Below are 27445 nucleotides of genomic sequence, written 5' to 3' on the forward strand. Positions count from 1 at the left end.
CACTAGCACGGTGACCCGGAAGTCGGGGAGCGAGGCAACGGGAACGCCTTTCCCGAGACACTGCCCGCCCCGCCCCGCCCTCGGGCCCCCTCTGATTGGTCCCTGCTCCACCAATTGCCAACGCAGCAAGAAGGTCGAGCAGAGTTGCTTGGGCGCGCGCGTGAAAGTATTGAAGGGACGCTAGACGGTTTCCCTAGCAACGGCTACCTGGAGGCACGCCCCGCCCCGCCCCGCCCCGCCCCAAAGGTTGGTCTCACCTGGGGCTGCTCTGGAGCCTGCTCTCGCGGTCTTTGGAGCAAGTTGACGCCGTGTGCGGCTTCTACACTCCAGGCGCGGAGGAAGCAGGGTGCTTTTGATAGCTATCATTGCGCTTTCGCCTACATTTAATCTTAATTCCGTGTATTTCCCACCTGCCGTTCACATATACGGAGGGCCGACTTAAATTCTACGTGGATTTTCTACTGTATGTTGGACCCCAACCCCAGGTTCAAAGGTCAGCGGTAATTATTTATGGTCCCACTTTACGGATGAGGAAACAGAAAGTTTAGTAACTTGTTCGTGGCTAATCAGTGGCAGATAAGGAGAGTCCTATATGTTGAGGAAAGAAGTTTGGACTTAGTACTATAATAATAAGCATCGTAACAGATAATTCATCAAAGATTTATTCCTTAACTGGTTGTTTTTCTTAACAAAGAAATGTATGTACTGCTTTTTAAAAGTCTCATCTCTTAATTTAAGCATTTGTTGTTTGCCTGGTATGTACCAGTCAGGGTTCCAAAAGGTAGTCTTACAGTAAATAAATACAAATATGTATTGCCAGGTGGTCCTAAAATAAGGCGTATGGGGAAGGGAGTTTTTACATACAGGTAGTCAGGGGAGTCTCTGTGTTAAGGTGACATTTGAGCAGTGTCCAGATGAAGTAAGGCAGTGAACTTTATGAGTGCGTGGAAAAAAGAGTATTCTAGGCACTAGAACGGCAAGTTCAAGGGCCTTGAACCAGGAACATACTTCGTAAATTGGAGGAATAGCAAGAAGGCCGGCCAGTGTGGCTGGAGGAGAAAGAACAAGGGAAACGCAGAATGTAAGTACAAAGGACAATTTATATTGAAAAATAACTCCCCACCTACACCCCCCCCCCCCAAGACTCCTGGTCCTTGAGCCCCCTTGCTCGAAAACAACCAGTATTAGTTTCTGGTTTGAACCTCCAGGAATATTCTATGTAAGTGTGTATATGTATATCCCCTTCATCCCCTTGTTAACACTAATTGAAGCAGCAAAACACACTTTTCCACACCTCAACCAACATTTTTTAAAAGGTACTAATTGTAAAACACTAGACTTGTGAAGCTTGCGTAAGCCAGTTATCCCCACCCCATAGAAGCAACTGATGGTCAACTTGGTAATGAAATCTGGACATATAATAATAATAAAATCATAGAATCTTAGGTCTTGAAAGGAGCTTGAAGATCACCTCATTGAATATTTTTATTGCACATAAGAAGATTCAGAAAGGCAAAGTATACAGCCAATTTGGCAAACTAAGAAGTGGAAACAAACTTCTGTTTCAGGGGTCTCTGTATTTGTTCACAAGACCTTTGTGAAATAGAAAGTGAGATAAACCTGTCGTAAAGTGATGGAATCCTTTTGCCTTTTCAGTGTGCTGTACTGAAGGTAGGGAGTGCAGAGAGCTCTTCTTGTCTTCATGCTGCCTGATGGCCCACTTCAATCATGTTTTTCTCCAAGAGAAGAGAATGCTAGCCTGTTTGGTCAGAACCCGAGAAGTGAATTGAACTGCACTTATTGGAAGCAGGGCCCCTGTACATTAAATTGTCACGTGCATGTGACTGCCTAATTTGCATGTAACTGGCAAATATATTAGAACAGATCTGTCCCTCTGGGAAGATTGACTTTCTCTCTTTCTCTCTTTTTTCTCAGATTTCCTTCTTCTATGTAGCTTGGCTTAATGGTGGTTAAGTCCTAAGCTTAGAATTCTGGCGTCAAGAAAAAGGTGGGACCTACTTAGGTCTCTAACTAAGCTGTGTGCGGTTACCTGGTCTTATCATGGAAAACAAAGGCTGCAGCATACTGGAGCTTGGTAATATTTTTGAGTAGTACTGAAGAGTCCCTGCTTTCTTGGATTAGTAAACAAATTAAGACACTGTTGATTTTAGAAGCTGCTTAGTAGAAAGGGTTATTAGTATGGCTGTTAATCAACAACTTCTTGCAGTGTTCAGCACTTGATCCACAGAGAACCCAAGTTAAATATTAATGCCCCCCTTTGGAGTTTGTAAAGTCTGGAGTGCAGTGAATTTATACTGAGAAATGGGTTTCCTCTGTGGAAGCATTAAAAATATTAAGGACAGTGGCAGCCCTGATTAATTTATGCTGATTTGCGTTGCACTTCCCTGAAACTATGTTAAGCACTGATTAGGGGGAACGCCTCATGTTTAGGTGTGATTCTTTCAATGGGAGAACGGTGAAATATACAGAATGCCAAGGCAGACTTGTTCTCACAGCCCCTGGTAATGGGCTTTACAAATGAAAAGTTTAAGCTATTCAGAATTAAGTAATGGGTTGGGGTGGAAATGGTAACCAGAACAAAGAAAATAAACATTGAATCAGGTAGAACTATTTATATGATTGGTGGTGTTGTTTCTTTTAAGTCAGAGGATAAAGGGGAATAGAGAAGCAGGAAAATTAACAGGACCCCTACAAAGAGTTGGTGGCACATTAATTAGAGCTGAGGTGAGGGAAGCCCACTCTAGCTTCTGCATCCACCTCACCTAAGTTTACCTATCAGATCTGCTCCAGTTATCCCAGCCTGCATGAGTTTAAAGCCAGTGATGTTGAAGGGAAATAGGTATGTTTAACTCAGGGTAGTGATTTTAATTCAACTATTAGTGTTGTGGGAGAAAAGGGCAATCAACTTGAGGGTCAAGAAATCTTTATTTGACCCCAGGTAAGAGGTATAAGATTGTATGATATAGTCCGTGTTGAGTGGCAGAGGCACCACATTTTAAAGGACTATTTGGCAAGCTATAAAATATATATAATGGCCCACATATGCTTCCGAGACCCTACCATTTGAACACATTCACGCATAATTTTAGAAGTTTCTGACACCAGAATACCCACAAATGGGAGGCTTTGAACAAAACATAACACTGCCACCTTGTGGCTACCACTGGGATGTGTAGACTCAAAAAGTTCCTGATGATGGTGCTAGAGAGCTAGTTTGCCAGCATAAAAACATTTCTCGTAACTTAAGAATGGCAAAGTATATTAAGATCTGGACTACCTATGATACGATATGGAAAATATCAGAAGGAGATCGTTATAAAGAGGAAGCTGCACAACAAAACTCTCAAATAAAATGGAATTTGTTTCTTGAGCAGTATCTCTGAAGTGTTATAACACACACATGAGCAGGTAGCATCTCTACTTTAGAGCTAATTCGCAGTTGACTTCTGTTGCTGAACAGTCTAAGCCTCATGACTCTCCACTAAAATAAAGCACATTTCTTGGTTTATCCATGAGAGCTGGTGTACAGTAGAATCTCCATTAAAAGTCACCTACTCTTTGTTCCGTGGGCAGTAAATAAGTCAATGCAATGGGCCAAGTTGAGAGCAATATACATGGCAGTGAAAGAATAACTTAGTTCTGTGCCTCGGGGCAAGGTTTCAACATTTAAAGAGTCACAGGCAGTAACCAATATGAGAATATTGGTGAGTAAGCATTAAGAATGGCCCCAGTGTAGGGGATGCAATTGTGGGAAGCCTTAAGGAACTTCCAAGGGAGGGTTATAGTGGGTCACAGAGATGCCCACATCAAGGATTGAGTTGGTTCAAGAAGGGCAGTGAAATGTCAAGCTGATGGCCTGCCATTCCCTAGAAGTAACCACTTCAGTAATTTTAGTGAAGACAGTGGTGCCAAAATCATGTGGTAGTGGTAGAATAATGATGTATATCACTTGTTTCTTAAGTCACTAATGTGGTAAGAGACTGTTGAATGCTAATAACAACACTAAAAAACTAGCCATTTAAAGATGACATTTGGAATAGTCTCCTGGGCACAGGGATCCAAGCCTATAAACCAGTGAACTATATAGGACTAGAGGCCCGATGCACGAAATTCGTGCACGGGGGTGGGGGTGAGGGGAGGTGTCCCTCAGCCCAGCCTGCACCCTCTCCAATCTGGGACCCCTCGAGGGATGTCTGACTGCCTGTTTAGGCCAGGTAGGATCCTAATAGCCCCTAACCACTTCTGCCTGCCAGCCTGATCACCCCCTAACCACTCCCCTGCCATCCTGATTGATGCCTAACTGCTCCCCTGCCAGCCTGTTTGCCCCTAACTGCCCTCCCCTGCAGGCCTGGTCCCCCCCAACTGCTCTCCTCTGCAGGCCTGGTCCCCCCCCCCAACTGCTCTCCGCTGCAGGCCTGGGTCCCCCCAAACTGCCCTTCCCTGCAGGCCCAGTCGCCCCCAACTTCCCTCCTCTGCCAGCCTGGTCACCCCTAACTGCCCTACCCTGCAGGCTTGATTGCCCCCAACTGCCCTCCCTTGCCGGCCTGGTCCCTCCCAACTGCCCTACGCTGCTGGCCATCTTGTGGTGGCCATCTTGTGTCCACATAGGGGCAGGATCTTTGACCACATAAGGGCAGCCATCTTGTGTGTTGGAGTGACAGTCAATTCACATATTACTCTTTTATTAGATAGGATAGAGGCCTGGTGCACGGGTGGGGGCCGGCTGGTTTGCCCTGAAGGGTGTCCCAAATCAGGGTGGGGGAATCCCTTGGGGCGTGAGATGGCCTGGGCGAGGGGCCTGTGATGGTTTGCAGGCCGGCCATGCCCCCCAGTGACCCAAGCGGAGGCCCTGGTATCTGGGATTTATTTATCTTTTATAATTGAAACTTTGTAGCCTTGAATGGAGGTCTGGGACCCCCAGGGTGTGTGGAAAGCTTGGCTTCCTCCATTGCCGTGGAAACCCAAGCCTCCTCCTCGCTCCATTGCTGCAGCCATCCTGGTTGGGGTTAATTTGCATACTCGCTCCTGATTGGCTGGTGGGCGTGGCTTGTGGATATAGCAGAGTGATGGTTAATTTGCATATTACTCTTTTATTAGATAGGATTACTGTTTTCAGTCCCTAGAGGAGTCAGATGGGTTTGACATTTATTCTATCTTGGGCTAAAGTCCAAACCCTGCCAAGGCTCTCTGGTTCCTAGTCATATACATATCTCTGGACCAAAGAATGCTTTCCACACTCCAGTGTGCAGAAATAGGCTCCCCAAATCCCAACGTGACATGAACATAGTGTATTCCATACTATCTATAAAGTAGTTATTAACTTGATACTAAAACTGGTAACTGAAACATTATTGAAAATACAGTGTGAAGATATGGAGGGCTGACTGGATCACTTAGGTGAAAGTGTTTTGTTCAAATATGAGAGGAACTAAAGGGGGAATGGTTTTAAAAAAAGACATGAACCAATCATTCCCAATTTTGTGGCTTAAAACAGTAACTTATTTCTTGTGATTCTGTGGGTTGTCTGGCTTCAGCTAGGCAGTTCTGCTAGTTTTATGTGGGATCCCCACATAGCTGTGTTCATTTAGAGCTCTGCTAGTGCTGGAATGTCCAAGATGGCCTCTCATCCTTGTGTCCCTCTCCATGGAGTCACTAAGCATTTGGTAATTTAGATTGGACTTCCTGACAGCATGGCAGTTGGACTTCAAAGAGGAAAAGGTAAAAGATGCCAGTCCTCTGAAAACCTGGCTATAGAGTCCCAGAACATTCCTCTGCTATTTTCTATTGATCACGAGTGATAAGGTGGGTGACAGGCTCCACTCTACTCGTGAGAAGCAGCATGCACAGATGAAAGAATTGTTGAAGTACCACAGTGTCCCTAAGGAAAATTTAAGTGCTGTTACCATGGGAAGGACAATTAAAAAAACACACAAAACCATTCAGCCCTTGTTGATCCGTGTTCAACTACTTGTCTGAACCACATTCCTGTGTCTGTTCATCTAGTTGTTGGGTTGCAAGCTCTGCTTGCTGGAAGGGACATCCTCAATTTGTCTTCTCTAGGCCTTTTCATGTAGGGGAAAATCCTAGACACTTGTTAGCTCTTTCCACTAATCAGGCTAGTCTTGGTACATTCATGAATATAAGAGACAACTTTTTTCATTGATTTTTTTTAAATTTTACTTAGAGGGTATAGGGGGGATAAATGGTGATGGAAAAAATAAGAGACAAATTTTGTACCTGTTGTTAACCTCTGGAATATAAAGGCCAAGGGGATATAATAGATTCCCCCTACACTGGTGGTGGAAGATGTGGTGTCTTTATTAAATAAGTATCTTGGGATGGTTTGGGCATTTTTCTAAGTATAACCTATGCTTCTATGGAGTGCTATCATGCAGTGATTCTCAAATGTAGTTCCCGGGGTGGGAGCAGGGGTGGAAGGAATCAATGAGAGAAAAAAGGAGACATCTGTAATACTTTAAGCAATAAAGATAAACTAAAAACAAACAAACAAAAACAAAGCGTAGTTCCTTGGGCCCAAGGCATCAGTATCATTGGGGCTTGTCAGAAATGCAAAATTTGGGGTCTCAGCCTTAACCTTCCAAATCAGAAACTCTGAGGATGGGCCCAGTCATCTGTGTTTAACAAGGTTTCCAGATGATTGTGCATACTAAAGTTTAGTGACAGCAGTTGTAGATGGTCCATAAAAATCCCTTTAGATACTGTCATTTTCCTGAATTGTGCTTAACAAATGGCACTCACATGGTACAGATGGCTTATTTCTAAGTAATTTGAAACAGAAATAGGGGCCAAGACAACCGACATTTTATCGACAGTCATTATCTTTCAGATTGTTTTCTCCTTCAGGATCCTGCCTACATAGGAGACTAGAAAAATCTGTCCTCATTGCTTACTTTTCTGAGCTACTAACAGTTATGAGACCAGTGTTTAGATCCGGGTTAACTAAAGAAGGCTTAAGGGCTGTGATGCTGGTAGTATCCCCAGAGGCCACTCTTCCCATTTCTATTATTTGAGCAAATATTTATCTTTAGCCTGGTAATTCTCTACTTTCCCTGGTCTGAATGTGACACTAAAAGAGCAAATCACAAAAGGGAAGTCTGAGGGTCTTTGAGAATGCTACTGTTGTCTAGCTTCTGGATTGCCTGGAGTGATATTTATTACTAGAGGCCCAGTGCATGAAATTCGTGCATGGGGGCGGGGGGGTGTCCCTCAGCCCAGCCTGCACCCTCTCCAATCTGGGACCCCTCTAGGGATGTCCGACTGCCCGTTTAGGTCAATCTGCATATTACTCTTTTATTAGATAGGATAGAGGCCTGGTGCACGGGTGGGGGCCAGCTGGTTTGCCCTGAAGGGTGTCCCGGATCAGGGTGGGGGTTCCCTTGGGGCGTGGGGCGGCCTGAGCGAGGGGCCTGTGGTGGTTTGCAGACTAGCCACGCCCCCTGGCGACCCAAGCGGAGGCCCTGGTATCTGGAATTTATTTATCTTCTACAATTGAAACTTTGTATCCTGGAGCGGAGCCAAGCCTCCTGCTTGCTCTGTGGCCAGCAGCCATTTCTGTTTGGATTTGTTTACCTTCTGTAATTGAAACTTTGTAGCCTTGAGTGGAGGCTTAGGCCGGCCAAGGCAGGGGAAAGCTTGGCTTCTTCTATTGCCTTGGAAACCCAAGCCTCCCTCCTACTTTCTCTGTGGCTGTAGCCATCTTGGTTGGGTTAATTTGCATAATCGCTCTGATTGGCTGGTGGGCATGGCTGGTGGGCGTGGCTTGTGGGTGTAGCAGAGTTAGGGTAAATTTGCATATTACTCTTTTATTAGGTAGGATTGGCCTCAGTGGTACTGGGCAGTGAGTACAGTGATTGGTTTTGACTATAGCTCAGTTGTACCACAGGCTTGTTTTTCAGTCAGTACCTTTGATCTGTAACATGCCCTGAAATGTGCAGTGGGGAATCCTATATAATAAAAGCCTAATATGCAAATTGTCCCCTCAACCAGGAGTTCAACCAGGGGACGGGACTGTCCGGCCAATCGTGGGAAGGGAGACCCCAGCCGGCGGCCCGCAGCCACTAGGGACCCTACCCATGCATGAATTTTGTGCACTGGGCCTCTAGTATGATATAAAAACGTATCATATAAGAAATGTCTTTCTCTTCTAGGAGTTTATCACATGGCAGAGGAAATAAAATACGTGCATAACAATTAAGTATGATGCAGATTGAGTGCCCTGGAGAGAGGATTTGAGTGTTACAGGAGTTCAAAGAAGATAGTGATCCCTTGGTGGATGGAGACCAATGAAGGCTTCGTGGAGGAAGTGGCATTTCAGCTGAATCTTTGGTAGGTAGGAATATGAGCGTGTGGGGAGTGCAGTTCATGTCTGAGCATGAGGAAGAAGCTGGAGTCAAGAACCAGCAGGTGACTATTTGTATCTCAGTGACTGACACTCAGTAGGTGCTCAATAAATATCATGTGTTCTGTCTGACTCATAGACAGACCATTGGCTGACGAGAAGATTTTGTTTTTTCCTTTCTTTGGAAAAAGACAAAAGAAGAAGATATAATTTTACAAAATGTAAAAATCAACTCGAATATATACTGATTTCAGATACATTAAGGTGTGAGAGCAAAGTGCTTTTTTTTTTCCCAATTTTTTTAAATTAAGGTATTATGTGTGTACATACAAAGTGCTTTTTTGAATCTTAAAGGCAGCTGAAAATGTGAACCTGGAGTTCAAGTTAGAGAACAAGACATTATTGATTTTGGAGATATCTTTGTGCTGAATAGCTTCCTTCCCCCATCTCACTCTAGCCTACAACTTTCTCTCCTCTGCTCCATAGCCCAGGAGGCAGGCTTGTATGCTCTAGTCTAGGACATCAAGCTGGACTTCCTTGCTTTCTGGCTTCCCAGAGAGCTTAGCCAAAGTGAAGACTGGCAAGAGTCTGACGGGATGCAGGAGGATAAAGTGGATGTATTTATTTCTCCGAGTTCCCTATTTGGGGAGCTGGCTGGGTCATTGCTTAACTGAAGGCCACAACTCCTGGCCACTAGCTCACGAGAAAATGGCTTATAATGACAGGCTGGCCTGTGTTCGAATGTTTGTTCCTCAAAGGGCCAGAAACCAGCCCAGTGGTGCAAGGCTAGTTTGAAGTAGAGTCCGTTTTACCAGGCACTGCCAGTGAGTCCCACACAGGAGTAGAGTGATCAGAGTGGAGAACCCAAATTAAAAAACACGTTTAAGGAGACCAGAGAGAGTCTCACCCTTCTGAAGCTCACCTAGTGTTTCCCAGCCTTGGTTGAGGGTCTGAGGAACTCCTACCTTCAACTTGGGAAAGCTCAGCAAATCTCCCTAGGGCTGCTGCTCATCGTATACATAACTTTTTCTTTCATAAAAGTTGACTCCCTGCTCCTTTCCTGGGGTGGGGGTACCAACAGACAAAAAATAAAGGTAAGGGGATTAAACTAAAGGTCTGGGGTTGATCACATCCCACATGAACATTTAAGCCATTGAAGTCATTTGGACATGTGATGGTTACCATTTAAGGCTAAATCATCTGAAAGTAAAGATACATATTTTCTGTAGGAATTTTTGAAATCCATGTGTAAGATTTGAGGAACCATTTGCAGCTGTATAACCTGAGATCCTATATGGAAACTGTTTAGCCCGGAGTCTGGCACAAAAGTCACTCACTACCACAGGAAGATAAAGTAGTTCCTGAGCCCTCACCATTTGTCAGTCTCATAGTTTAAGTCATTTAACTAACCGCAGCCCTACAACCTTCCGATTCTAAGCGCTGAGCCATACTCGGGAGGCGAAGGGTGCAGAGTTCTCTTAGGGAAGGGCGCTCCCAAGGGGCGGGTGTGCCGGGGTCCCACGGACTCCGTGGGGAGGGTGCGCAGGGGCGCGCGTCCAGGGGCGCAGGCGCTCTCATGCGTCCTCGTCGTGCGTCCTCGGTGGTGTGGGCCCTGCTCCCCGCCTCCTCCGCTGCGCTGCCTGCTGTGCTGCCCGCTGCCCGACCCTGCCAGCCCCATGAGGGCCAAGCAAGTGAACTTGCTGATGGCGCTCATCGCGGTCATGCTCTTCAGCTTCTCCTGTTTCTGCATCTCCAGGATGACTCAGACCAGTAAGCGGAGGGTGGCGTCTCCCGCCAACTGTCTTCCTTCGGGGCTCCTGGATTGCTGGGTCAGAGAGAAGGGGGTGGGGTGACCTAGGGACCTGGCGGGTTCACCTGCTCCCCTAATAGGGGCTTCACAGATGTAGCCCCCACGCCCTGGTCCTGCCCGCGGTTGAGCTGTAACGGACACCCAGGTCTATCCGCGTGGCTTTGGCCGCCGCTGGGCACGCGCTAACGCATTGGCCTGCAGGGCCTCGGGCTCTGGCCTCTGCGTGTGCCTTCTCCCACGTAGGTTCAAGGACCCGATCTGTGTCCACCTGCTCCCACCCCCATCCCATTATTTCCAGAAACGTGAATGCCTGACTCCAAGAACTCCACTCACACAGCCAGCATCTTTCCTCTTTCGTGTCCGACGTTTTTGAGCCACACTTCAGGGCTCCCTCAGTATATTCTGGGAAGCTGAGACGGGGTGAGATGGTAGAGAGAGACACCACCAACAATAGAGAGTACTGGTTTGGAATCTGACTAATCTGGCTCACATTACCACGTTGAAACACGCCAAGGTTTTAATTTATTGTCGTCTATGGAGTTCCCAATGTAGCAAATAAAAATGGAGGTTGCCCAGTTAACTTTGAATTTCAGATAAACAATGAATAACTTGTTAATATAAAAATTGCATGGAATACATTGATACTAAAAAATTGTTTATCTGCAGTTCAAATTTAACTCTGGTTTCCTGTATTTTATCTTTCAACTCTAGGCCATAGTGTAACATTTTAACATTTATACAGTTAAATTTTGAACTGAAGACTTAGGGATTCTGCAAACATGTCAACCCAGCCTTCCAAGACTGTCCTTGGGTTGTTTTAGGTTAAATTTTCATTCTTCTTTTTATACTCATTTACGACTCAGGGTGCACACTAAGTAATCTTGATAGTGGAGTCAAGGATAAAGTTGGGAAGTGGCTTTAGTCCTCTAATTAATGTTTATGTCCTCTAATGTTAAAATTAGGTTTTAGTCCCTTAATTATTACTAAATTTTGTCATGTTCCCACAATACCAACATTGTATGCCATTTGTGTAAAGATTAAAAATGTATATTAATTTATATGATTTATACTACTAATCTTTAATCATTTTATACTCTTTCCCTCTTTATTTTCTATAAAGACCATTATCCAAATGTGTCTTTTATTTATTTTGGAACAATACACAATGAGTTATTTTATTAACAAAAAAAATAAGTCATTACTCATAATTAGAAAGCAAAATGTAAACTTCTTTTGATAGTAATTTTGGAAGAGATTGGCAACCTCATAGGACACTTCAATACAATTAACATTCTTTTACTGAAAATGTAGACTTTTTGAGATATGTAGTGTTTTTGAAAACACAACCATTTTGGTGTGTTTTCTAGTTATGACCAGGAAAAACAAATTTGGTTCCTCAAAGTGTTTATATTCCCATCATTCATATGTCCAACTTCAGAAAATGAGATCTTGAGAATACACTTTTTTTTTTTAAACCTCACCTGAGGATTTGTTTATTAATTTTAGAGAGAGGAAGAGAGAGAGTGAGGTGAGAGAGAGAGAAACATCAATGTAACAAGAGAAACATTGATCAGTTGCCTCCTCCCCATCTAAGTGGGGGACCATATATAATCACCAAGGTATCTGACTTTGTGGGAATGTACCTATGTGCCTACAACATACCCTGCAGCAGGACTGGTGAGGTGAGAGCTCCCTGGTGTGGTCAGCAGAGTCCAGGATCCAAGGGCTAGTGGGCTCTTCACTATTCCTTCCTCCATTGGCCTGTGCACCTCGAGGATAATTCCATTTTGACAATTCCATTATACTTAGTTGTTCAAATATATGCTTCTTTCCCAATGATATGTTCCTTGCAAGCCTGATTGTTAGTTAATTTAGAGTAGGAACCTGACTTTATCCATGTTTTGTTTACCTATCACAGCACAGTGAGTGGCACATGATACCTATTCAATGGGAGAAAGAATGAATAGCTCAGCATGCTTCTCCTTACTGGAGGTATTTAGTGAATGAAATAAGGTGGAAAAGTTAGGTCATAGCCACATTGTATAGAACTTTGTATACTAAGGCAAATTCATTTGGATTTTATTCGACTAGCATTTAGGGAACCTTTTAAAGTCTTTGGGCATGGTTTCCAGAAGATTAACTGTGGATTGGAGGTGAGAGACCAATTAAAAGGCAATTATAATAATTGTGCAGGGAGAGGCAATAAAGACCTGAACTCTATAGTAAAGTCAATGATGAGAAAGATGAAACTATTAAAGGTCTATTAACAGTACTTCTTAAATTTTAGCACAAATCTCAGTCTCCTGTGAATCATTAAAATGCAGCTTCTGACTCAGGAGGTCCTGGGTGAGGCCTGAGATACATGTCTAACAGGCTCACAGCTGGTATCACCAATCTGTGCTGTGCAGTCTGGTAGCTCCTCTTTATTTCTTCTGGCCCCTTGCTGTGAGACGCGAAGGTCAGTGGTTCTCAGGACCTCACCTGGTTTATGGGTGGAAGTCACATCGGCCCATTGCACATGTGGGCTGATGTTTCTTTTCACAATTTTACCACAATTGACTCAAAACATCAAATTATCATTTATTTCAAACTTTGCAGGAAAGGTAGTTTTGTAACAGTCCATCCTCACAAAGTACTTCAGTGAATATGCAAGTACTATAAATATTTTAAATAGAATACTGATGAGTTCAATTATCAGGTCAGAATGAACGAGAAGCAGATCCAAGCCTAGAGATTGTGTCCTTTAACATCTCTGTATGTTTCTGCAAATACTACTCCTCCAGAGAAAACGCTTTCTTTTCATGTTTACTAAATTGATCCCTCAGGGACTGACTCACCTTGGCCCAGATATGTTGCATCACCTGTGTTATATCAACTCCAAACACATGATCCCTTTTACAAAGAGAATATTACCTGGGAGCCCCAGTAACAGGGTTATACTGGTTACACTACATCCCTGTTTAAACTTGTGAGCATCCCCAAGTAGTATCCACTATATGGATATGCAAGATTTATTGGGGTAGTTGCAGTTCTTTTGATGAAGCATGGTTCTGTTTTAGAACCTCTTAAATCAATTTCAATGTCGGCAAGTTCATCCTATCTAATAAAAGAGTAATATGCAAATCGACCATACCTCCACTACACCCACAAACCATGTCCTCAAGCCACACCCACAAGCCAATCAGGTGTGAATATGCAAACTAACCCAACCAAGATGGCTGCGGCCACAGAGAGCAGGATTGAGGCTTGGGTTTCCCCGGCAATGGAGGAAGCCAAGCTTTCCACCTGCCCTTGCCCACCTAGGCCTCCACTCAATGCTACAAAGTTTCAATGATAGAAGATAAATATATCCCAACAAAAATGGTGGCAGCCACCAAGCTGGAGAGAGCAGGAGGCTAGGGTTGCCCCGAGTGATGGAGGAAGCCAAGCTTCTGCAGCCCTGGCTGACCTAGGCCTCCACTCCAGGCTACAAAGTTTCAATTATAGAAGATAGATAAATCCCAACAAAAATAGCTGCCGCCAAGGAGCGAGCAGAAGGCTTGGCTCTGCTCCAGGCTACAAAGTTTCAATTGTAGAAGATAAATAAATCCCAGATAGCAGGGCCTCTGCTTGGGTCGCTGGGGGGCATGGCCAGCCTGAAAACCACTACAGGCCCCTAGCCCAGGCCGCCCTATGCCCCAAAGGAATCCCCACCCTGATCCGGGACACCCTTCAGGGAAAACCAGCTGGTCCCCACCCCTGTACCAGGCCTCTATCCTATCTAATAAAAGAGTAATATGCAGATTGACCATCACTCCAACTCACAAGATGGCTGCCCCCATGTGGTCAAAGATCCTGCTCCCATGTGGACACAAGATGGCCACCCCAAGATGGCCAGGAGGGGATGGCAGTTGGGAGGGACCCGGCCTGCAAGGGAGGGCAGTTGTGGGTGATCAGGCCAGCAGGGGAGGGCAGTTAGGGGTGACCAGGCTGGCAGAGGAGGGAAGTTGGGGCTGACTGGGCCTGCAGGGAAGGGCAGTTTGGGGGGACCCAGGCCTTCAGGGGAGAGCAGTTGGGGAGGACCAGGCCTGCAAGGGAGGGAAGTTAGGGGCAAACAGGCTGGCAGGGGAGTGGTTAGGGGGTTATCAGGCTGACAGGCAGAAGTGGTTAGGGGCAATCAGGAAGGCAGGCAGGCGAGCAGTTGGGAGCCAGCAGTCCTGGATTGTGAGAGGGATGTCCAACTGCTTGTTTAGGCCCAATCCCACTGGGCCCAGATTGGAGAGGGTGCAGGCTGGGTTGAGGGACACCTCCCCCATCCCCCCCCCACCCCGCTGTGCATGAATTTCATGTACCGGGCCTCTAGTTCTTTAGATAATGCTCCCTGCTGGATTTCAAAGACTGAATTCTCTGCCCAAGGCTAAGGCTAGTGTGAGCCAAGGCAGGAATGAAATAAGATTGGCAGTGTTCTTTTTTTTTTTTTTAACTTTCCACTCAGAGCACATTTTTATTTTATTTTTTCTTAATCTTTATTGTTCAGATTATTACAATCGTTCCTCTTTTTTCCCCCCATAGTTCCCCTCCACCCAGTTTCCACCCCCACCCTTTGCCCTTATCCCCCCACCCCACTGTCCTCATCCATAGGTGTACGATTTTTGTCCAGTCTCTTCCTGCACCCCGACATCACTTTCCCCCGAGAATTGTCAGTCCACTCTCTTTCTATGCCCCTGATTCTATTATATTCACCAGTTTATTCTGTTCATCAGATTTTTTATTCACTTGGTTTTTAGATTCACTTGTTGATAGATATGTATTTGTTGTTCATAATTTTTATCTTTACCTTTTTCTTCTTCTTCCTTTTCTTAAAGAATACCTTTCAGCATTTCATATAATACTGGTTGGGCGGTGATGAACTCCTTTAGCTTTTTCTTATCTGTGAAGCTCTTTATCTGACCTTCAATTCTGAATGATAGCTTTGCTGGGTAGAGTAATTTTGGTTGTAGGTTCTTGCTATTCTTCACTTTGAATATTTCTTGCCACTCCCGTCTGGCCTGCATAGTTTCTGTTGAGAAATCAGCTGACAGTCATATGGGTGTTCCCTTGTAGGTAACTAACTGTTTTTCTCTTGCTGCTTTTAATATTCTCTCTTTGTCTTTTGCTCTTGGCATTTTATTTATGACTAGAGGCCCGGTCCACTCCCAGGCTGCACCCTCTCCAATCTGCGACCCCTCGAGGGATGTCTGACTGCCCGTTTAGGCCCAATCCCCGGAGGATCGAGCCTTAACGGGCAGTCAGACATCCCTCTAACAATCCAGGACTGCTGGCTCCCAACTGCTCGCGTGCCTGCATTCCTGATTGCCCCTAACCACTTTTGCCTGCCAGCCTGATCACCCCCTAACCACTCCCCTGCCAGCCTGATTGATGCCTAACTGCTCACCTGCCAGCCTGATTGCCCCTAACTGCCCTCCCCTGCAGGCCTGGTCACCCCTAATTGCCCTCCCCTGCAGGCTTGATTGCCCACAACTGCCCTTCCCTGCTGGCCTGATCCCTCCCAACTGCCCTCTCCTGTTGGCCATCTTGTGGTGGCCATCTTGTGTCCACATGGGGGCAGCCATCTTTGACCACATGGGGGCAGCCATCTTATGTGTTGGAGTGATGGTCAATTTGCATATTACTCTTTTATTAGATAGGATGTGTCTTGGTGTGGTCCTCTTTGGATTCCTTTTGTTTGGGGTTCTGTGCTCTTCCTGGACTTGTAAGTCTATTTCTTTCACCAGGTGGGGGAAGTTTTCTGTCATTATTTCTTCAAATAGGTTTTCAGTATCTTGCTCTCTTTCTTCTTCTGGCACCCCCATAATTTGTATGTTGGTACGCTTAAAGTTGTCCCAGAGGCTCCTTACACTATCTTTAACTTTTTGAATTCTTTTTTCTTTTTGCTTTTCCAGTTGGGTGTTTTTGCTTCTTTGTATTTCAAATCTTTGACTTGATTCTTGCGATCCTCTAGTCTGCTGTTGGATCTCTGTATATTATTTCTTATTTCAGTCAGTGTATGCTTAATTTCTAGTTGGTCCTTTTTCATATCCTTGAGGGTTTCACTAAATTTATCGGTGGTTTATAGAAAATTCTTGAAAAACCTTATAACCGTGGTTTTAAACTCTATATCCAGTCATTTGCTTTCCTCCATTTCTCTCATTTGTGATCTGTTTCTTTGTCTCTGCATTTTGGCTGCCTCCCTGAGTTGATAGAGTGGCTTTGTGTGCTAGGTGTCCTATAGGGCCCAGTGGCTCAGCCTCCCAAGTTACCTGAGGTGGACACTCTTGGTGCACCCCTTTGTGGGCTGTATGCATTGTCTTGTTGTAGTTAAGCCTTGATTGTTGTTGGTATCACTGGGAGGAATTGACCTCCAGGCCAATTGGCTGTGAGGATCAGTTGTGTCTATGATGGGAGAACTTCTGTGCTAGAGACACCCTTATGAGACAAGACTTGCTTCAGTGGGGCTTTGGTGCTCACTGAGTCTGCCCCCTGAGTTTGTCCCTTATGGATATCTGGATGGCCCTACTCTGACCCCTGGGTACACTGGCTCTTGGATCTCCAAGGACGTGCTAATTTAGCCTCTGCCTGAGGCTATCCAGCAGGAGCTACAGAGAGATCTGCAGATTCCTCTTCTTTGTTTGGGTTTTGGAGGTGCCCAGATGAGGCCCAGCTGTGAAGCAATGCCAGCTGCTGTGGGGCCTTGGGCCTTCTTTTGGATGTTCTGGGTTTCTCTGAATCAGCAGTTTGTTAGGTAAATTTAGATTTCAAAGGACCAGGCCATTCATATGCAAAAACCTCTGCGCACAGCTTGAATGGGGCAGAGTCTCAGGGTGGAGCAAACAGCAATGGCTTCCCATCAGCCTGGCCCTAAGAGGCCCCCAGGTCTCAGTGTCCCTTGGTAATCGCTGCAAGCACCTCTGAGAGAAAGCCGCCCTCGAGTTCTGCCCGCTGCCAGACAATCCAATTCTCCCCACTCCCCCCCGCATGAGTCTGGGTCCCCAGAGTCTCACCCGGAACTGGAGTTCAGGGCAGTCGGAAGCTTGTGTCTCCCTCCAGATTGAAAAAGCCAGCTGCGTACTCAATTGCCAGCCCTCTCTGTGCGCGCGCCTCCGTACCTCTGCTCTTTATTTCTGCAGCTCCTCTGAGTCTCAGTGTGCTTTTCTCTTCCCTTCTAGTTGTAGAATTTCCACTTAGCCAGCCTTCCTGTGGTTCTGGATGATGTTCGTTTTGTATTTTAGTTGTAGTTTTGAAGTTGTTGTGCAAGGCAGCAATTTCAGGTGTTTACCTATGCCGCCATCTTGGTTTCTCCTGGGCTGTATTCTTTCACTATATTGTCTTGCTCAGTTTTATAAGTGCCTCAAGATTTTTGCTCTCAAACCTATAATACCAGCCTTAATCTTTCCCTTGAACATCAAAATCATACAGCCAAATGTTTGCCTTGTGTTTGGAAGCCTCATAAGCATCACAATGGCTTTAATTACATTAAATATTCTTTTTCATAGCTGCATGGTATTCAATTGATAAATGAATAAAGAATAGTCCACCAAAAGTGATTATTAGACATTTGTCAAAGCATGTTTTTTAATGTGCTTAGCCACGTGGTCTGCATGCATTATTGAATTTCATTTTCACAACAACTGTGAGGCAGGGATTCTTTTATATCCATTTACATGTGAAGAACAGAGGCTAGCAAAAAGTAAACAGCTTGCTCAAGCCACACAAATATTAAGTGGCAAAACTGAGATTCAATCTTATGTGATTTAAGAGCCATCAGACTATTAAAAGGATATTTGGTAATTTATTTAGCATATTTCCATTGTTAGGTACTTAGGTTGTTTCTGATTTTCTTACAATGATAAATAATGCTGCCCATGTTGAACATCCTTAGAGCCAAATCTGTACATTATTCCTGGTCATTTTCTTTAGATAAATTCATAGAAGTGAATTTTCTGGCTCAATTGTGTGTTTTTTTTTCCCTCTTAATTACAATCTGATACAGGCACCTTCCAGATAGTGCTGTGTTTAACATTTCATTCTCTTTTTCGGTCTTTTATGTACGTATATATACCATATGTATATAGCACTATATATACACATATACACACATTTAGTGCTAGATATATAGCTATAGAGAAGCATATATTTTATATTTTTGTTATATATTATGAAAATTATATGATACAAGTGCTACATATATAAACATATACATATGTGTTTTCTATGCAGGTAATCAATTAATAAATTGTAGAAACCATATTTTGGAGTTTAAGGAAAATTTTCTACGTTTACAAAACAAAACTGAAAGCAATCGCCAAGAGCTGATAGAAGCCTTGAGTAAAATGAAGTATGACAACAGACAGAGTGGAGATGTATCCGTAAACTTAGGTTTGTGTTGCTTTTGTTTTTGTGCATGGTGGTTTGTTTGTTTTATGTTTTGTGTTTGGAAATTTACATTTTATGCTTTTTGATTTTAGGACATTTCTCTCCAATAAATATAATTAAATCAGTTCTTGCTCTTTTATTGTCAGACATGGGAAAATCACGTAAGAGACATCACTGCCTCTCATCTCTTTCTGGAAGGTGGTCTTTCTGTGTTTTCCATCTCTGTGAATTGCACCAGCATCCATGATGCATCCAGTAGACGCAGCCAGAAACCTGAGCATCATCTCTGACTCCTGCCTCTCCCTCCTGCATACTTACTTTCATGTCAGTCAGTGAGCAACCCCATTGATTCATAATCCCATATACCTCACAAATCTGTCCATATCTTTCCATCACCGTCTCTACTATCCTAGTCAGGCCACCTTCGTGCTTCATCTAAATGTCTGCTAACATACTCTTATTTTTTCTCTCTCTCTCTAGTCTTGTCCCAATCTACCTATCCTCACTGCAGCCAAAGTGAAGACTGCACTGTCTTGTATATCACTCTTCAGTGGTTCCCCTTTTCTTCAGGATATAAAGTCCTGCCACATGCCTCCCTCGTTGTAGTCAAATACTCCCTCCCCACACCCCCCCCCCACCATGCCCCACTCTTAACGCCTGGAAACCACTGATTGGTTCTCTGTTCCTGTAGTTTTCCATTTTCCCGAATGCCATGCAAATGGAATCACACAGATAACCCTCTGAGACTGGTTATCACTTAGTGTAGATTCATCCAAGTGTTCTGTGACCAGTTGTTTGCTGCTTTGTTATTGCTGAGTAGCATTCCATTGTATGGATGCACAATGGATAGTTTGTTTCACCAGCTGAGGGGCATTTTGGTTGGTTTCAGGTTTTGGGGTAATTACAAATACCTATTGCTATAAGCACTCATGTACAGGTGTTTTGTTTGAATTTTCATTTCTTTAGGATAAATATCTAGAATTCGTGGGCATATGGTAAGTACATGAGTAACTTTGTAAGAAACTGCCAAACTGTTTTAAAAGTGGCTGTACGCCTAGTGACGCCCTGAGATCCCACCCAGCCCTGAGGCCCCGCCCTGAGGCCCCGGCCCGCACATTCTACAAACCCTCCCAGGCTCCACACAGCGGCTTTTGCATATAAATGGCCTGTTCTGGAGCAGCTTAACCAACTGCAGCTCCAGTCAGACTGCTCCAAAACCGCCCAAGCAAAGGAGGAGAAAACTAGCCCTTGCTGTAGCTCCTGCTGGGGGACACACAGTACACAAGGGTACACCAAGAGTGTCCACCTCAAGTAACTGGGAGGCTGACCCGTTGAACCAATAGGACACCTAGTACACAAAACTACCCTACCAACTTAGGGAAGCAGAGAATATGAGAAGGCAAGGAAACAGATCACAAACCAAAGAAATGGAGGAGAACAAGCGACTGGACATAGAGTTCAAAACCACGGTTATAAGGTTTTTCAAGAATGTCATGGAAAAGGCCGATAAATTCAATGAGGACCAACTAGAAATTAAACATACACTGACTGAGATAAAAAATATTATACAGAGACCCAAAAGCAGACTAGAGGATTGCAAGAATCAACTCAAAGATTTGGAATACAAAGAGGCCAAGGACACTCTTCCAGAGAAGCATGAAGAGAAGAGAATTCAGAAAGTTGAAGATAGTGTAAGAAGCCTCTGGGACAACTTGAAGCGAACCAACATCAGAATTATGGGGGTACCAGAAGAAGAGAGAGAGCAAGATGCTGAAAACCTATTTGAAGAAATAATGAACGAAAACTTCCCCCACCTGATGAAAGAAATAGACTTACAAGTCCAGGAAGCACACAGAACCCCAAACAAAAGGAATCCAAAGAGGACCACACCAAGACACATCATAATTAAAATGCCAAGAGCAAAAGACAAAGAGAGAATCTTACAAGCAGCAAGAGAAAAACAGTTAGTTACCTACAAGGGAGCTCCCATACGATTATCAGCTAATTTCTCAACAGAAACCATGCAGGCCAGACGGGAGTGGCAAGAAATATTCAAAGTGATGAATAGCAGGAACCTACAACCAAGACTACTCTACCCAGCAAAGTTATCATTCAGAATTGAAGGGCAGATAAAGAGCTTCACAGATAAGAAAAAGCTAAAGGAGTTCATCACCACCAAACCAGCATTATATGAAATGCTGAAAGGTATTCTTTAAAAAGAGGAAAAAGAAGAAGAAAGATAAAAATTATGAACAACAAATACATATCTATCAACAAGTGAATCTAAAAGTCAAGTGAATTAAAAATCTGAGGAACAGAATAAACTGGTGAACTTAATAGAATCAGGCATAGAATGGGAGTGGATTGATAATTCTCAGGGGGAAAGGGGTGTCTGTGTGGGGAGTATGGGAAGAGACTGGACAAAAATCATACACCTATGGATAAGGACAGCGGGGCGGGGGAGGTAAGGGAAGAGGGGTGGGGTAGGAACTGGGTGGTGGGGAGATATGTGGGGAAAAAGGAGAAACAATTGTAATCTGAACAATAAAGATTCATTAAAAAAAATAATAAATAAATAAATTAAAAAAAAATAAAAGTGGCTGTACCATTTTGCATTCCCTGCAGCAATTATATGAGAGTTCCAGTTCCTCCCATTTATTATGGCCATTCCAATATCATGGCATCTCATAGTTTTAAGTTGCATTTCTGTCTAGTGTGATGATGTTGAACATTTTTATGTGCTTATTTTCCTTCCATCTTCTTTGTAATATGTCTGATCAAATCTTTTCCACATTAAAAAAATGGGTGGTTTGTTTTCTTGTTGTTGAGTTTTGAGAGTTTTTTTAAAAAATATATATTTATTGATTTCATAGAGGAAGGGAGAGGGAGAGAGAGAGAGATAGAAATATCAATGATGAGAGAGAATCATTGATTGATTGCCTCCTGCACATCCCCAACTGGGGATCGAACCCGCAACCTGGGAATGTGCCCTTGACCAGAATCGAACCTGGGACCCTTCAGTCCACAGTCTGACACACTCTATCCATTGAGCCAAACCAGCTAGAGCTGAAAGGTATTTTTTGTTGTTGTTGTTTTGTTGTTTTTTTAAAATACATTTTATTGATTTTTTTTACAGAGAGGAAGGGAGAGGCATAGAGAGTCAGAAACATCGATGAGAGAGAAACATCAATCAGCTGCCTCTTGCATACTCCCCACTGGGGACGTGCCCGCAACCGAGGTACATGCCCTTGACCAGAATCGAACCTGGGACCCTCAGTCTGCAGGCCGACGCTCTGTCCACTGAGCCAAACCGGTTAGGCAAGAGGTATTTTTAATATATCCTGGATACATATCAAATGAATATGTGATTAAGAAATATTTTTTCCCAGTCTGTGGCTTGTCTTTTCATTCTCCTAATGTGTCCTTCAGAAAGCAACCATTTTCAATTTAGATGAAATTCAGTTTATCAATTTTTTATGTATTATGCATTTATGTATCTAAGAACTCTTTAAGAGTCATGGGAATTTTATTTTATGTGTGTTTTTTTTATTTTATAGTTTCAGATTTTACATTTTAGGTCTATAAAACCTTAGAGTTTATTTTTATAAATGGTGTGAAGAATAGGTTAAAGTTCAGTCTTTTTTCTGTGGATGTCCAAGTGTCCTGGCACCATTTGTCAAAAGGTGTCCATTCTGCACTGAACTACCTTCATATCTTTAAAAAAAGCCAGTCTACCATATGTATGTGGGTCTCTTTCTGTATCTCTATAGATACAATAGAGAATTTGTATTGGTCTGTGTATCTATTTTTTTCCCCCTGTAATACCACAATGCCTTAATTAACATATATATTATGAATTAAAATTAGGTAGTGTGAGTCCTCCAGCTTTGTTCTTCTTTTTCAGAATTGTAGAGGCAAATTCAAATGAATGGTCATTGTAGCTCATAGTGATAGATTTAACTTAAATACAGGAAGCCCTTACTTAACATCATCTATAGGTTCTGCAGCTGCAAGGTAGATGATATCTAAGGAAACCATGAACTCAGAAGCCCTATTTTTTCTCTCTTTTAGGTGAGAAGGGAGTGAATACATTGGATAAGAATAAAACAGTGGCTAATACATTTGAAGTCTTAAAGTTCTTTCTCCCTCATCTGAGGAAAGTAGACAGAATTTATCCTGATGTAATCATCAGCAAAAAGAAAGAAGGCGGTAAGAAAATTAGAATGGGAAAATCAAATACAGATATTCTGATCTTTGGGAACATGCCTTTAAGTTTTAAAATGTAATCCATTGAAATGATGCTCAGTTTGATACTTAGATCACCAGCCTATATGGCATTAATTTGGATAACCAGAAATCAGTATATTGTCTGGCAGAAAAAAAAAGTTTAATAAATATTTGGAGACTTGAACTTAAATTCAGGTTTAATACAGATGCTTTGAATATAACTCAAGTATAGTTAATTACCTGCTCAGCACTTGATAACTCTTTTTCTCCCTTTGTTTGATAAATCTATTCCCATCTGATTATCTCCACATTTCCCCATCTTTATGGGGACCGAGGTCTGAAAGGCTTTACAGCAGTGACCCTTGAGCTAAACCTTGAAGATTGAGTTCAAGCTCACCAGATAACAGAAGTGGAGAAAAGGGACGTTAGACTAACACTCAGAAACTTGCCTTTCTCACAAACCTCATTCATTCCAATGAGTGCGTCCCTCTGTGCCAGGGGTCAGCAAACACAGCCCCAAGGCTGACCCTACCCATTTTAAGAATGGTTTTGCTGGACCGTAGGCATGTTCATCACTTACTTGCTGTCTGTAGCTGCTTTGAGCATAGAATCTTGGTATCTATTTAGGATGGCATGGGTCTGTTCTGCCAGTGCTTTGGCCATTATTGGGCAATAAAAGTCACGTAGAGACATGGATTTATCCCATCAGATCAGTTGGAAATTACCTCATGTACTGTTTTCACAGATGACATTATTTCAGAGTGTTTTTGCTGTTTGGGGTTCTAGTGTCTCCTTAGGAAGAAGAGTAGAGACCCAGCCAATGCCTTTCATACCCAGTTAGAGGACACTATAATAAATGGAGAGTGAATAGTTTTCTTTTCCACTGTACTGAAATTATCTTGGTGTCTATTTACACATTTCCTAACCATCCACTGCAAATTGGAATTTCCTTAAGCAGAAAATGAAATCCTATATAATAAAAGCCTAATATGCTAAGTGTCCAGTTGTCTGTTCAACCAAAGTGTAATAGGCTAATGATATGCTAAAGCCGCTCAACTGCTTGCTATGACGTGCACTGACCTCCAGGGGGTAGGCGCTCTAGTTGGTAGGTTAGCTTGCTGCTGGGGTCCAGCCAATTGGGACTGAGCGAGATGGGCCAGGCATGCCCTGGAGCCCTCCCACGGCCCCTTCCAGGCTGGCCAACCTCCTGCATCCCTCCCCGGCCCTGATTGTGCACCAGTGGGGTCCCTCGGCCTGGCCTGCACCCTCTTGCAATCTGGAACCCCTTAGGGGATGTCGTTTTTGGCCGATCCTGCAGGCCAGGCCGAGGGACCCCACTGGTGCACGAATTTGTGCACCGGGCCTCTAGTATATTATAAAAACTAACGGCTTTTGGTTGGGATTACTTCTGTAATAAAATTTCAAGCACTATTTTTATGACCACACAATTAACCCAAACATAGAAGTAAGCATAGACATTAATGCTAAATTATATTTTTCTCTGTGGTTTGAAATGGTGATGCCATGCTCGGGTGTCTGCAGTGTCTTTTGCACTTGGCATTTCCACTGTTAAGAGACGAAATCATAGTTACCTGAAGCAAACGCTGACCTCGCTTGTTTCCAGGATGACGCTTTCGGAGGAGAAGGACTCTGTAGTGATCGTCTCTATTGCAGATGTACGTATGAAGGCCAACCAGCTCCTTGCTCCCAGCCTGTAGTCTCCATGCTAATCACTGTATCATTTCAAATTTTCCCCTCAAATTTCAAAAAGCAATTCACAGATGCCTTTTTTACATAGCAGACAATGTATTTAATACTTTTTTGACACCACCAAGAAAGAATTAAATATGTCAATCTAAAAAGTTTATTTAAATATCACATTTCCATGTGGAGAAATAGGATTACATTATTATATATGTAACTAGGCCTGGCCGGCATGGCTCAGTGATTGAGCATCGACCTATGAACGAGGAAGTCAAGGTTTGATTCCCAGTCAGGGCACATGCCTAGGATGTGGGCTTGATCCCCAGTGTGGGGTGTGTAGGAGACAGCAGATTGATGACTCTCTCTCATTGTTGATATTTCATCTCTCTTTCCCTCCCTCCTCTCCCTTCCTCCCTGAAATCAATAAAAATACATTTAAAAAAATGTAACTAGGGGCCTTACATACTATATGGTACAGAATTGTATTTACAAACAGAACATTAAAAGTGATGTTATAGTAATAAAACCTGCCCAGTAAAAGGTTAGTATAGGAATCAAGAGATAATTTATATTAAATAATAACTACCACTAATTGGGGGACTCCTTTCTATATCTGAAGGATTGTAGACAATCTTTATATACATTATTTATAACCTGCATACATCTCTGTAAAGGAGGTAGTACTATCATAATTGTACAGATGAAGAAAGAAGTTTATGAAAGTAATTTGCCTAGTTATTAATAGAGCAGATTCATCTTTCTAATGGCCCAAAATTTTCTATCTTGTAGTGCTATATAAGTACTGTATAAATGTTAACACTAATTCCCCTGCCTTTGGGAGGGGAATTTAGCAACATGTATCAGATTTAAAATGTGTATATCTTTTGTCTCAGAAATCTCAATTCTGGGAAGTTATCCTAAGGAAATAGCCAGGCAAGAATTTCAAAATGATAAAATATGACACACTAGTATCGTAGTTGAGAACACAGACTCTGGATCTAGATTGCCAGCTTCAAATGCCAGCTTCTCCACTTCCTGGCTGGTGAACTTGAACCAGTTACTTCTCTGTGCTTCACTTTTCTTGTCTGTAAAATAGTGATGATAATGTTACCTTAATCACACATAATTGTTTTGGCAATTAAATTAGCTAAAATATTCAAAGTATTTCAAATGCTGTGTGGCATGTAGTAAGTGTTCAATAAGTAATTATTTCAAGGATTTTTAGTGCTAAACACCAAAATATTGTAAACAATCAAAATGTCAATAAGAGACTGGTTGAATATTCATGTCTACACTGCAGTGATCTGTAACCATTGAAAGAATGAATATCATATTCCCTGACATAAAACCATGTCTAAATCATATTGTTGAGTAAAAAAAGTTGTAAAGCATCCTGTTTAACATACCCTCTGTGCAAAATGTGATAGAAAGAAGGAAGGAAGATAATACAGATTGATGAAATGTATAAAGAGAAAAAGAATGAGCAAATCTTAGAATGATATAAATAATGGTTTATATTTAAAAATTAGTAGTCGTATACAAAAACTATTTATAAATATCAGTTTATATTTACATATAAGTATCAAATATAATAATGGTTATCTCTGGATGTTGGGAGTTGTTGTCCTTTATTCTTTTCTCTATTGTTTGCATTTCCTATAATAAATGTGTCTTTGAAGGCAGAAAAACTCTAAACAAAACAAGCAACAGAAGAACTATTGGGGAAATATAAATAAAAGATTAAACAATCTTTCTCTCCAAATTTAATTTCTTAATATTGGAAGCATATACTTAATCTCTGAAGTGTTTTGTCACTTTTTTTGTGTTACATATTACAAGCTTTGTTCATTTGCTGCTGACACAATGTTCATCTGCCTAAAATATATTGACCAATAAAATATGGGGGACAAATTTTAAAATGGAATATATAATGCTTAAGAATTACAACTTTAGCACTATGTTTAAAGCAAAATATGTTTCAGTGTGTAACAATAACTAGAGATGCAATTTATGGCTGTCTTAAGAACCTTAAGTACTATAATAGAGTTATTTGCATCATGACATATATTTTTAACGAACACCCTAACTATATACATTCAGAATTGCCTTTCAGAGAATTCAGATTTGACAATGGAATGGTCATTATTCAGAATATTTTCAGAATTTTATATTGGGAATGCTTGTAGACCCTGCGGCTACATCTTGTAAATGCCATTTATTATGTAAAAAAAATCATTTGGGGGAATAAACCACCAAAAACTATTTACAAATGAGTCTGTCATCTAATCTAAGCACAATACTCAATGAAGAGTAGGTACACAAAGTTTGTCAACAGAAGAAAATTTGAGAGTTTAGATGAGTAATACTGTCTGGAAAAAAGTGAAATAATTTCCAAGTAAGCTTATTGTCATATAATATTTATAAAATGAAGATATTTTCAAAAAAGAGCAATTCTTTGAAATAAGCCATCTGACATTTATGGCAAAACTGGCTTAGATGCATAGCTTTTGTATACCACAAATTTTTAAGTGTAAATAACAGTAGTGATATTTCATATTGTGACAAAAGGAGAATGACATATTTTCATATTCAAGTCAGATCTTTTAGTCTCATGGATATTTTAAATTCTTTTATAGAAAGTGAAAACACTAGAGATGATTAGGAAACAATAGCATTCCACACATAAACTAGGTTTATATGTAGCAAACATGTATTAATAGAAGTATGGGGCATCCTTAGTTTCATTAAAATATTTTTCTCATTTTTAGAGTAATGAAGAGTATTCAAAATCTGTTGTTGACATGATTACAAAAAAGTAAGTACTGTTGGATACATTTTAAACTGGCTGTTCTTTCATTTTTCTATCCTGTTTTTTCTGTCCAATCATTTTACTAGTGACTAGAGGCCCAGTGCATGAAATTTGTGCATGGGAG

At 42.3% G+C, this 27445-nt stretch overlaps 1 protein-coding gene across 1 annotated transcript in view; it reads left to right on the plus strand.

The window, feature by feature from the left end:
• Window positions 1-9975: 9975 nt before the first annotated feature.
• Window positions 9976-27445, plus strand: part of MGAT4D (MGAT4 family member D) — a 33150-nt gene continuing 15680 nt past the window's right edge. Inside the window, exons 1-5 of the mRNA XM_054716977.1 lie at window positions 9976-10150; window positions 18426-18584; window positions 22653-22790; window positions 24351-24484; window positions 27281-27327. Coding sequence (XP_054572952.1) covers window positions 10057-10150; window positions 18426-18584; window positions 22653-22790; window positions 24351-24484; window positions 27281-27327 — 572 coding nt within the window. The 5' untranslated portion in view covers window positions 9976-10056. The remainder of the gene's footprint in view (window positions 10151-18425; window positions 18585-22652; window positions 22791-24350; window positions 24485-27280; window positions 27328-27445) is intronic.

The sequence above is a fragment of the Eptesicus fuscus genome, chromosome 6, assembly GCF_027574615.1.
Source record: "Eptesicus fuscus isolate TK198812 chromosome 6, DD_ASM_mEF_20220401, whole genome shotgun sequence".
NCBI lineage: Eukaryota > Metazoa > Chordata > Mammalia > Chiroptera > Vespertilionidae > Eptesicus > Eptesicus fuscus.